The sequence below is a fragment of the Protopterus annectens genome, chromosome 4.part1, assembly GCF_019279795.1.
Source record: "Protopterus annectens isolate FY-2018-M chromosome 4.part1, PAN1.0, whole genome shotgun sequence".
Lineage (NCBI taxonomy): Eukaryota > Metazoa > Chordata > Ceratodontiformes > Protopteridae > Protopterus > Protopterus annectens.
The window spans coordinates 402383974-402397519 of record NC_056734.1 but is presented as its reverse complement, the minus strand read 5'-3'; the positions used below and the strand labels follow the sequence as shown (position 1 = coordinate 402397519).

At 36.7% G+C, this 13546-nt stretch overlaps 1 protein-coding gene across 1 annotated transcript in view; it reads left to right on the top strand.

Annotated features, from left to right (window-relative positions):
- The window catches only part of P3H2 (prolyl 3-hydroxylase 2), a 1547814-nt gene extending 1534474 nt beyond the window's left edge, over positions 1–13340 (top strand). Inside the window, exon 15 of the mRNA XM_044070221.1 lies at positions 10714–13340. Within this exon, the coding sequence (XP_043926156.1) occupies positions 10714–10806 (93 nt within the window). The 3' untranslated portion in view covers positions 10807–13340. The remainder of the gene's footprint in view (positions 1–10713) is intronic.
- Positions 13341–13546: the final 206 nt, after the last annotated feature.

Below are 13546 nucleotides of genomic sequence, written 5' to 3'. Positions count from 1 at the left end.
AGCTAATAAATCTAATAAAGTAAACCTGCACTCCATCAGCCAGAAACAATTTATTGCTTATTTGCTCTAAGGTACCCATTTGCAGACAGAATGGTCACACATCAGTGGTGCTGTTTTGTATAATTTCACTGCTGGAATATCATTATGAATATGCATGAGTGAATACTAATTACAAATTAATATAGCTGAAAAAAACCCCATAAAAGTAGGACTAAGGAAACATCAATTACATTGGTACAATCGGTTACATGTCCAGTCAGTTACATTTGTTGTTAATATCTCACTCGATCAAATCATTAGAAGAAATACTTTACAACCGTCATATATAAAATTTCAGATGGCATTGATAAAACATGCAATACAGACAAACAATTCAGAACTTTGCCATTCAGTGTTTATAAACTGCATTGTAAGCATGTATTTTTTAAATTTCACCATAAATATAAAAAATAAATAAATATTATCAAAATGCCTTATCTAATTTCAGTGTGTCTCAAGCCTTTATCAGATTAAATCAAAATAAGAAAAAAGACAACATTTTATCTAACATGTTTTAATGAGTCACAGAGTTACCATATTACCAAAAGAAATTCAAGCACATTATGCTTTATGGCAAAATTGAGTTGTTTGGTAAATAACTGACCTCTCCATCAATGTCACTGCCATGCCAACAATCAACATTGTGTAAAATACCTCAAGATATGACAATCAGCAGATAAGCTGAACTGGCCGATGTCAAAAAGATTCCATCTTTGTTGACTTGTGATAGAAATTCAGTATGTAGTTAATTTCAAATAACAGCCAGATCACTGGATAGAAACATATGATTGCAAAGTAAAATATTTTGCTTCTGTTTTAAGACTAATATGCCAGACACTTTCTCTTCACCATCAGACATAATTATTTTCAACTTAGCTGGCTAAATTACCTTTATGTTTGCTAGAAAATATAAACAAGAGTAAGTTAGTGACATAAATGTCAAGATAAAACCATTTTAAAATTAAATGAAAGAAGACAGTTCATGGTGACAGTATTGTTGCCAACACTATATGAATTCTGTAAAAGAAAGGAGTTAAACCAGGATAGCAAATAGTTTCATAGGTAGTTACTAGATTTGCAGTTCAGAGGACCATTGAGGTACCTGGCTCAAGTTCAAAGTTGCCCCCCAAGCACTGCCTGGTTAAGTGACCAGCTCAAAGTTACATAGTAGGAAAATATGGGCTGATGGAATCAAACCCTGTACCACAGAAAGTTCAGTAAACAGACTTAACCCTCTGTGCCAGCTGCTAGCATTTAACTATAGTCACTGTATGTGAGTTAATTCTTTTTTACAGTCTATCTGAAGGGGTGTATGAGCAGCCATGTATGAATTAAACGTGCTTCTTATTTATATAACCATCTCTACATTCATACAGTGTAATGGGGATTTTTAACCAACCTACAATGTTATGTAGAACCCAGGCATATAACATGTATAGGAACATTAGCCTGATTATTGACACAAAAAATGGAATTACAAAAATATATTTACCTACTTCTGCTTCAAATCTGTTACCCTCAAGTTTCTTTGGGATCTGTGGCTGGGCTGCAGAAGGTCTTCTGGCATTAGAAGCATAGCATTCCATTTTGCCATTTTTTTTTCATTAATGAATTTATTCTTTTTTATGCAAGAAATATATATGTGTGGAGGACAGTGGTTCAAATAGGCAGGGCCCCAATACTCAGTAGATCAACGTCAAAATGTCAAAATCACCAATATCAACACGTTTTATGCATGTTCTGGGGAATACCCTTGAGCGGGCTAAACCAACAGCAAGAGATTTTGCAGGGGAACTCCCCTGTAACTCCATACCTCCTGCTAATTATATATACACACTAACTCCAAGAGGGCACAATCCCCATGGAAAGGAAATATTTCCCTACCTGGGGATTGTCGATCTCACTCACCTGTCAGCCACTTATCTAGGTTGACCAAATGGTGTCAATCTACTGTGTGTCTTTCCACTTTCCTTTCCATCCAGTGCCCTACACATATCTGTGTGTGTGTGCGTGCGTGCGTGCGTGTGTGTGTGTGTGTGTGTGTGTGTGTGTGTGTGTGTGTGTGTGTGTGTGTCTCTATATATAGTCCGACCTTAGGAAATAGTTGAATAAGAAGCAAACCTTATTATTTCCTGCACTTGAGGAAGGCCTTGTAGTTTATGACAAATGATTCTTCCCTTTCTTCTTGGTACATCATTGTTTGTAAAATAAATGAATGAGTAGATGTGTTACTTCAATTTCATGTTTTATATTTGTGTGCTGATTCCATTCAATTTATCCTGATAAACAAGTCAGTAGTTCCTTTACTTCACAATGTTTTGTATAACAATAGCAGAAATATTTGTTTGTGTAGAAAGAGCACATGCCAAGCATTAAATGCTTGTCTTTTTTTGTTTGTTTTGTTACTCAGTCTGAAGATGTGTGTTTCTCTGAGAAAAGGTTCTGTTATAACATTGTTATAGTTTGTTCCTGCATATTCTGAGCTGGATAAAACTTCAAATGTATTTTTGATAGAAACTTGTGAAATCTATGAACGTTGTTCTAATAATTTATCTGTCAACCTTTGTGAAAAAAGAAACAAAGAAAAGTCATTTTCTGTCTCTGTCCACTTACCTATTCATTCATCCATGTTCTTGCTTGTCTTTGCAAAGATAATGATGATAGTGAGTTGATCAGGATAGAGCGCACTTCCCTATTCCAAGCAGCCATCTCCATTTCATCTTGATAAATTCCTAGGTATTTCAGGAAAAGCTGAGTAATGAAATTATCCCCATGCTCTGAGTCTGCTATAGGGCCTCCTCTAAGTTGGCCAGACTGGGTATATCTCCCATGAAATACTAAGGGGGCACTGGGATCCTCACATGGTGCTTAAACAACTGAATTCATGTCTCTCAACATGAAGTAGAATTGATTGTACTCTTCCTGGATAACAAAGCTTTTCATTAACACAATCAGCCTAACTGCCCTGCAAAAGAGCCTCATTAATGACATTTGTATCCATAACTTGTTGATGATCATCATCCTCTTGATCACTGCATGAAGTTCTTGACCATAGGTCATTCCCCTCTACCCTCATTCATAAAAACAAGATATTTGATCTCATTCTACTGAGGTATACCAATCTCCTCTACAGAACAATCTACTCTTCTATGCAAGAGACATGACTTCTGGTTTCGAAAGTACTGACTCTCATCCCAACCACTTCACGTTCACAAGATAATCATAACAATGTATTCAGTAAGTCACACTTACATGAAGTTAACAGGACAAAAATCAACTGTTAAAAAAGATACAACCATCCACTCTCCAAAGTTATGGCTTTCCATGCATTCACTGTTCTTTGATATCCTGAGCATGAAACTCACAGACCAAAGAATTTAAAGGACATAACCCTCATGAATGTCTATGCCCACCCTGAACATATTCTGTTTGACAATGAGAAAGCAAACATGTCTTTCATTCCATGTGATATATTTGATGAGTACAGCAGTGATCAATGGACACCATACTAATAGCATTTCCCCAATGTTAATGCTAGTGTGCACAGTCATAAGTCTTTGGCAAGTCTACAAAGCACATGCAGATCTTACTGCCAAACTCCCATGATCCCTCCTATATCTGTACAAGGATGAAGGATACTGGCAAGCTCCCATGATCCCTCCTATATCTGTACAAGGATGAAGGATACTGGCAAGCTCCCATGATCCCTCCTATATCTGTACAAGGATGAAGGATACTGGCAAGCTCCCATGATCCCTCCTATATCTGTACAAGGATGAAGGGTACTGACAAACTCCCAAATCCCCTCCTATATCTGTACAAGGATGAAGGATACTGGCAAACTCCCATGATCCCTCCTATATCTGTACAAGGATGAAGGGTACTGACAAACTCCCAAATCCCCTCCTATATCTGTACAAGGATGAAGGATACTGGCAAACTCCCATGATCCCTCCTATATCTGTACAAGGATGAAGGATACTGACAAACTCCCAAATCCCCTCCTATATCTGTACAAGGATGAAGGGTACTGACAAACTCCCAAATCCCCTCCTATATCTGTACAAGGATGAAGGATACTGGCAAACTCCCATGATCCCTCCTATATCTGTACAAGGATGAAGGGTACTGACAAACTCCCAAATCCCCTCCTATATCTGTACAAGGATGAAGGATACTGGCAAACTCCCATGATCCCTCCTATATCTGTACAAGGATGAAGGATACTGACAAACTCCCAAATCCCCTCCTATATCTGTACAAGGATGAAGGGTACTGACAAACTCCCAAATCCCCTCCTATATCTGTACAAGGATGAAGGATACTGCAAACTCCCATGATCCCTCCTATATCTGTACAAGGATGAAGGGTACTGACAAACTCCCAAATCCCCTCCTATATCTGTACAAGGATGAAGGATACTGGCAAACTCCCATGATCCCTCCTATATCTGTACAAGGATGAAGGGTACTGACAAACTCCCAAATCCCCTCCTATATCTGTACAAGGATGAAGGGTACTGACAAACTCCCAAATCCCCTCCTATATCTGTACAAGGATGAAGGGTACTGGCAAACTCCCATGATCCCTCCTATATCTGTACAAGGATGAAGGGTACTGACAAACTCCCAAATCCCCTCCTATATCTGTACAAGGATGAAGGATACTGGCAAACTCCCATGATCCCTCCTATATCTGTACAAGGATGAAGGGTACTGACAAACTCCCAAATCCCCTCCTATATCTGTACAAGGATGAAGGATACTGACAAACCCCCAAATCCCCTCCTATATCTGTACAAGGATGAAGGATACTGGCAAACTCCCATGATCCCACCTATATCTGTACAAGGATGAAGGGTACTGACAAACCCCCAAATCCCCTCCTATATCTGTACAAGGATGAAGGATACTGGCAAACTCCCATGATCCCTCCTATATCTGTACAAGGATGAAGGGTACCGACAAACTCCCAAATCCCCTCCTATATCTTTACAAGGATGGAGGATTCTGGTAAACTCCCATGATAACCTCCTTTATTTGTGCAAGGAGGATGGGTACTAGCAAACTCCCATGATCCCTCCTATATCTGTACAAGGATAAAGGGTACTGGAAAACTCCCATGATCCCTACTATATCTGTAAAAGGATGAAGGGTAATGGCAAACTCCCCATGATCCCTACCATATCTGTACAAGGATGAAGGGTAATGGCAAATTCCCATGATCCCGCCTATATCTGTATAAAGATATAGAGTACTGGCAAATGTCCATGATGCCTCCTACATCTAAAAGGATGAAGATCTGAGTTAACTGTTCTACAGGTGGAAAAGAATCCACATTTTTCATCTTGGACCAGAGAATTGACTGATGGACAAATTCTTGTTTTGTGCACTCTACAATTTATGTTTTTCAAAGAAGCTGTACAGTATAATACCTCTATAACTGCAGCACATTTTTGAAACTATGGACCACTACTACTACTAGTATTAATCTGGAGTATGCTTCAAAAGAGATGCTCTCAGGTGGCTACCTTAACAAGAAGTGCAGGAACGTTTGTTCTAAAATATTGTCAGAATCCACCTGCTTCCCTCTTATATTCAGATGAATCCAGACTTTGCCTAGTAAATGCTGATTGCTCTTTCCAGGTATAATCTCCCCAGATATTCTGTTTCCTCAGACTGTTGCAACCATTCAATTGCTTTCAGTTGCCTGTAGCATTTATACCACTTCTGAGAATGGCAACATCCACACTGTTGCAGCAGCAGCAATGCTCCCATCCAGTGCCATCTGGTCTGCTAATCTACAGTGTTCCATCTGATAGCTAATTTGCCTCTACATGCAAATTCTTGTCAGACTTTCCCTTCAGTCCTCCACTGAAAAGTGGTATTTGTAACAACCCAGTTGGACTATTCAGAAAACAAAATGTAAATAAATAAAATAAGTAAAAAATTCACATGAAAACTATCCGTTGTTTTCCTGACTACATCTATCAGTACACGATTTGGCAAATCTAAATTGACTTATCCTTCAATATTCACCCATACAAAACATTTCCCAATAACTTCAGTCCCTCACAAAAGCTTTTAGCATAACTGCACAGGCAACAGAAAGCAGAAAGGGCTGTTGCCAAGCTTAGGGAGCTTATAACAAGGAAAATAACCAGAGATCATGTAGAGGTATTAGAAATATTTCAGAAATTTTCTGAAAATATGTATAAAGCAGAGCAGTCTGGAAATTAAGAGAAAGTACAGATGGAAATATTTATGGAAGAATTGAATATGCCAAGGTCAGAGGTAAATGCGGAACCATTATTAACAATTAAGAAAGGAGGACATCAGATAAAAATGGCGTATAACCAATCTACAGGAAAGACTCCAGGGATACATGGTATTCCTGCGGTGGTTGGGAAGTTAGGAGGGAAGAAAGTGATAAAAATCTGGGGGTCTGTTTCAAAACATCAAGTACTCGCATTATCGAATCTGACGAGTACTCGCATTATCGAGTCCGACTTCATCAAGCCTTACTTTGTCGAATCTTTATTATATCAAACTCCAGAAACAATGAAAATGAACCCTGGAAAGGAACTACATGACCACCAGGACAAAACAACAAACAGCAAAACAAAAAACCCTCCAAGTGGGGGGCTTCGCCCCCACACCCCCTAACTAAATATACCAATTCTGAGATCGCACTGCAGTGGAGGAAGGGCAAGGTTCACCATGGTGGCCAAGTGGTTCCTTTCTCAGGGCTTGTTTTTATTGTTCCAGGAGTTTGATATAATGAAGATTTAACAAAGTCAGGCTCAATGAAGTCGGATTCGATAATATGAGTAGTCGATGTTTTGAAGGGGATCCAAATCTGGAAGGTTTTATTTAAAAGTATTTCAAAAGGAGGACAAGTACCAGCATTCTGGAAGAAAACAGTTGTAGCTGTAATACCAAAGAGGGTAAAGATCCATCAGATCCAGCTCCAAACAGACCCATTTCAATACTAAACCATGATTTTAAAGTGTTTATGTTTATAATGGCTAAAAGAATGGCAAAAGTGTGGCAAAAATTGAGAGATATGGATGTGTGGTTTTGTGGACGGGAGGCAAACATTTGATAACATTAATAAAACGATGATCCAGAGGGAAGCAGAATAAAAGAAAATACTACTGTTGTTGGTAGATGTTGATGCAGAGAAAGCATTCAACAGAGTAAGCTTAGAGTTTATTAGCAGGGCATTGGAAGCATTTATATTGCCTGATAAAATTATAAGGCTGATTAGGAGGATATATGAAGGATCGGAGATGAAATTAAAATGAGTGGGTTCCTCTCTGATCATTTCTGTTTGAGCAGAGGAACCAGATAGGGGTACGCTCTTATCCTTTTGTTATTTGCATTATATTTAGAACCATTGGCAAAGAAAATAAGGGAATCACAAATTCAAGGATGTAATTGGTATGCCAATCAAGAGAAGATGACTTCATTCACAGATTATATTATTTTGCACCTGATAAAATAAGAAAACACACTTCAGTGTTGTGAAGCATTTTGAGGCAGTTTCAGGTCCTTTTGGGATACAAAATTAATGAAGATAAAACAAGGGCAATAGCTGTAAATTATGTACAACACACAAATTGGTTCAGCAATAGTCATGTTTATGGGGGCATGATAAAATGAAGTACTTAGGAATATGGTTAAAAAGACCATTTAATGAAGTGCAGAGTGCATCTACAAAAGTGCTTACCTTTTAATAAATAGATGTTTTTTAGCCGTGCTTGGCTGCTTCGTTTTTTGCTTTATTTAGTATTTGGTTTAAGGCTGCCTTTATCTACTTGGTTGGTTTATTTTTGTTATTTTATATTAACAGAGATGTCTGATTGCATGATTGCAACTAATCACTACTTTGTAACCATCCTACTTAAATGTACACCCCTTCCTCCTTCCTGCCCTTCCCCCTTTACCCTTTTCCCCTATCTCACTTTCCTCTCTTCCACCTCCCTTTCCACACACCCTCTAACTATTCTAACTTCCTGACCTTTAAAATATCTCTCTGCTACTCCCCTTCTCACTACTCCAATTTCTGTTCCAGTACTCTTATAATTCTTCTATACCCACTCATCTACCTTTCTCTTTCATTTTCCCTTCATTTTTCTTCTTATACTTGAAAAAAACAACTCTTCAGTCTCTCCTGCTTGATCACCATTAACTTGTTCCTAAGCATTTTTGCAACTTAACTCTAGCCAGATACTCTTCTTTACCCACTTCTAACTTGTCTTCCCACTTTCAACAACTTCTCTTCCTGTAAAACATCATGCTACCTAATAACATATGTAATTTATACATTTTTTTTTATATCTGAATACAAATTTGTTATTCTGTACTTTGAACATCCTGTCTGTATAATTTATTAGCAGGCATTTTTCCTTTTTTCTTTTTATAAAATTTGTTTTGTTAACTAATGTATTTTTTACTTCTGTACCACAAATGTTTTACTTGTATTACTTGTCCTTTAAATCTAATTTTTTGCATATTTGTATAATCCTTTACTTTGTAGATTTTCTCCTTGGGTCTCCACTGAAAAAGGGGATAAGGTCACATGGACTAACCTGGTGAACAAATGTCAAATAAATAATAATAAATAAGTGTGTGAGTGGCATGTCTAAGAAAAGACTAAAGCAAGCTGAACATCAGCAGTGAACCATGATATTTAAACACGCAAAGTATGTACTAATTAGCTGCTCTGGTGGCATAGAGGGATAAAACCCTAACTACATCCCAACCAACTTGGGCTCAGTTGGTGGCTTATTCAGCTAATAGAGCAGCTGGTAGGGATGGGCATTACCTTCTCTGGGATAGAAGGCAGTCCTGTGGGCTTCTCCTGTGATGATCCCTGGTTTAGGCTGCAGATGTTGTGCTGGGAAGTATAGAGACATGGCTGAGCTGCTATGGAGGCAGGGTGATATGCTGCATGTCTCCACTGCACACCTGAACTTCTGATGCAACCACAGGGCTATGCAATTAAGGTGTGGAAGGGAGAAACAGGCATTGGTCATAAAATATGAAAACCTCTTGGCTTAAAGATGTACAGAAACAACCTCCTGGGACATCCTTAAGATCCTCACTGGCCCCAGCTCAAAATTCTGGTATTGGATCAGGAGTTGATTGGAGTGCAGGTAGACCCAGCAAAATATATGATTTACTAGAATGGCTGTCAGAGTGACAGAAGGGTGAAAAAGAATTTAAAAAAACTGTGTACTAATTAGAAATGTAAAGGCTATCATTTGTATGTAAATTACAATTTCTTTAAAAAAAACATTTTAAGTTTTCATTAATGTCTCTCAATTCTGTGCAACCCTACTAAGAAACGCTTGTGTAACATACAGTAAAATAGTGACCATTGTCTACATTAAAGTGCATTTTAGAAAGTTGCAGGACTAGTGAGCTGAGATTACAGCAGCAGCCACTGCCACCAAGAAAAATCTACTTAAATATATGTGCTAACTCCTCCGATGGATATCAAAAGTAGACAGGAAGTGAACAGTTATGTCAACCTCTACTGATAAAACAGTTATGGAATATGACAAGGAAAAAGTAGAATTAATTGTTAGACACACATGATTCTAGCCTTACCAACACTGAAAAGAGCACCGTATATATATGTATATATATATATATATATATATATATATATATATATATATATATATATATATATATATATATATATATATATTGAGGTATTCAATGATAGTATAGTAACATAGAAGTAACAGCACATTTAGGCTTACCATGGCTGAAACTACTTGTCAGGCTTCCCTATATAGCAGGTAATAGCCTCTTGCAATACTTTGTATAAACTCCATCTATCCCCATTTTTCCAAGTTTACATTTCTTTTAGGAGATTTTTGTGTGTCAATAACTAGAATGTGATACTATGCCCTTCTCATTTGTATGATACAAGGTAGTTGAATGGTTTGCCTGGAAAGTTCTGGAGTACACTATGGCAAGCACACAGACAAGATAAAGCAGTACTCATCAAGACCTCTCAAATCATATCAAGTCATAGGACCGTAACCTGTTTTTTTTAATTTGTAAGTGAAACAAGTTTGAAGTTAGTGTACGTACCCAGATCGCTACACACACACACACACACACACACACACACACACACATATATATATATATATATATATATATATATATATATATATATATATACTAATTTATAAAATCTGGATTAAGTTTTGACAAATTTTTGATCAAGACGAAATACCTATTTGGTACAACATATATCTTGTACTGCAAAATAAATGCAATAGCAAAAAAATAAAGCTACTGCAATATATGTCAAATGGCTGTCAAAGCTTTTCCTTATGTCTTGTGCCTAAGTAGTTTGTTAAATATCTGTCATGTATACATTATAGCTAAGTTGAGCAAGTTAGCAATTAAGGAAAAAGATTGCACAATGATTTTATTTAACCTATAGTAGGTATTTAGAGCTTAAATGTGCTGTGATTTATTTTCATTTTGCTAACTAATTGATCACACTAGAGAAACAGTTACTTTTTTAATACAGAACTTGGAACGCCCTTTATGTCTGTTGCATTTTCCAAGAAAATTGAGAAAATATCCACGAGCAATTACTGCAAGTGATAACATAATTTCTTTTCTGTCTTACTATCTGCAGGAGAGACTCCAAGCTGATGAAGTCATGGCAACAATTCAGGAAGAGCAACAGATGAGAAATGAATTGGATCTTAATCCTAAAGATGAGCTATGAACATTATAAGAATACACCTTAATTTTATTTCTATTTATTTAATAATTTTGTTAATAGAACCTTTTATTTTTGTACAGAGCTCTACTGTAAGTTGTTGGGCTGTTGTCAATAAATGGTGTCTATCATTTTAAAACACTTTGTACATAGTATAAGCCAGAAACTATTTGGGCCCAAAACTATTTTACAGCTTGTATTCTGTGCTTGGATTCCATGACTCTGCAACACATTTAGAATGCCTTTGAAGATTACTGCAAAGCACTTGTAGATTTCTCTACCGAATGTATCTTCTGGAAGCAAGAACAATCCAATGATATCTTCTGAGGTATTACATGCAGCAATCCTGAGTTTCAATCAGTATAAAATGAAATCTGTGGCCTTGATATCAAAACAGATTCTTAGCAACTGTAGTTACTGATTCTTGCTAACAGGATGTCAGAATACTATCGCAGCAGAACACTGAACACTGCGTCACTGTATTTCAACACATGGAGAAAAAAATGAGAGAACGTTGCTCAGCTTAAGAAATTCTATGTGCAAACAATCCATACCAGAGTCCATATGCAAATGGAAGATAAAATTAGATTATGAAGATATACTGCTGTCAGAGATGTGCATTGTAATTAGGAATGAGTGATCTGTGAGCAATATCCTGATTACTGCTTACAGCAGTAGAAGTGTGGATTTAGGAATGGAGCTGCATTTTCATTTGCTTATCAAAGAAGGCAGAGTGTGTGATGTATTTTGAATACTTTTTTTCATAATAAAGGAGATATAATGAATGATGTTTAACTTGACTTATGGAGCAGACTAGAAATTCAGCAGTGTAATTATAGTGGTATACCAATGGGTGAAAGAGTTATAAGGTATGTGTCGCTTTTCCATAACTGGCAAGTCCCACTTTTCACCAGTGACAAACAAAGAGAAACTCAAGATAGCTAAGCTGCATAATGAGAACCCATCTTGAGAGCTGTAAATGGCATGCCATGTAGAAGCAATTATTAGTTCATCGCTGCAGTATGTTTTGAGGTTTAAGCATGTGGAAGATACTCTGGGAATGGAGATAAGATATCAGACTGTGGTGCTAACTGGATATCTGACACCCTGAATGGTGGCCGAAAGAAACTGCAAGTCATCCAAATGCATATAGCAATATGTTCTGATGTCTATCTGAACATATCTGATCATACGGTATTACAAGAAATTTTTAGAGCTTAACTGTGGGTGATGAGTCAAAAAAAATCTTCAAGCTACAAAACTAAGAATTGTCTCTTGAATTATAGCTGAAGTCAGTTATAGCTAGATGTACCGATATGAAATGCCATTATGCCATTAAAGTAATAGCAAAATGCCTTTTGAGAAGAAATGCATTATAATAGCTTGGGTAATATAGTGTCCATAAGAATAACTTATCAGAACTGCTACAAAATGTCTTTCAGTTACCAACCATTGTTATAAATCACTGATCTGCAGAAATGTTGCCCATTGCCACAAAACAAAACATTAAATCAAGAGTTTCATTAATGGTTCTGAAGACAATCCATCACCCACAAAGAGGTATTATATAGGTCAGTATATTATATATATGCAATAATAAAGTATGTCAGTCTCATGAATTTTCATCCTTTCAGGACAAAATATACTATTACTGTATTTAATGACTCACTTGTAATTAACAAGTGTTATGACTAGTATATTTATTTGTAAGTAAATGTGACAATTGTCCTCGCATGGTCAATTGTTAGTCTTTCATTTGGTGATTTTACAAGAAAGTTCAAACAATGGATCTGTTGTAGATTTCCCATGGATTATTCAAAACTGGTGCTTTACTGCTCAGAGATATTGTTTTAAATACTAGAAATGTTTGAAAAGCACTTGTCTTTAAGAAGTCACATGCTTTGGTAACACTACCTTTTTCCTGACCTACACTACACCGGTGAAAGAAGGGTACGGTTTCTTACAAATAGTCTTCCCATACTCAGGATGCCTTTTCTTGTTACTGAGTCATTAGTCGGACACCATTTCAGAGACCAACACTGAACATCTGCTGTGTATGTAAAGAAAATTTCCTGTAATATAGTACAAACATGTCTTTTGGGAACTCATTCAGCTGGGAGATGCCCTAAAAATTCAGTACCCAGCAATGTGCAAGACATTTATGAGACTGAGAAAATATGACAGACATAAAAAAATCACACTAATCACCCCATCAATTGCCTGAAGATCGTAATACACCGAAGGATTCAGTACTGTGTCTGACTTCTCATATAAACACACATTGAAGTTTTTGCATCTGTCTGCTTTTATGTAAGGTTTGTTAACTTCTTTTAATGAGATGGTGTTTTCTTTGGCCTCAATACATGAAATTTACTGCAGAAATCTACATTGTGAGTACTGTTTGGCACACATTCAAGATGCTTTTGCTTTATACCTTATTGTACAACTTTAGGCTACAACTTCATTTTTATTCAATTTTGCACATTATGTTGGAAAAAATATTTCTTCCCTGAAGTAGACCATCTTAATTTTTACCTTAGGAAATGCCTGAGAATATGTACAAAGGTAACATTTTATATCAAATTTAAAATAATGAAAAAGTAAATTTCAGACTGACTGTATTCTTTCATGTTGCAATTGTACTTTTCATTAACATACCTTCATAAGTAATTTGTTAGGAGATCAGTGGTAGCGAGTCCCACAAGCACTAGTTCTAAAGGAACACTCATATAAACATGAAGCAGTT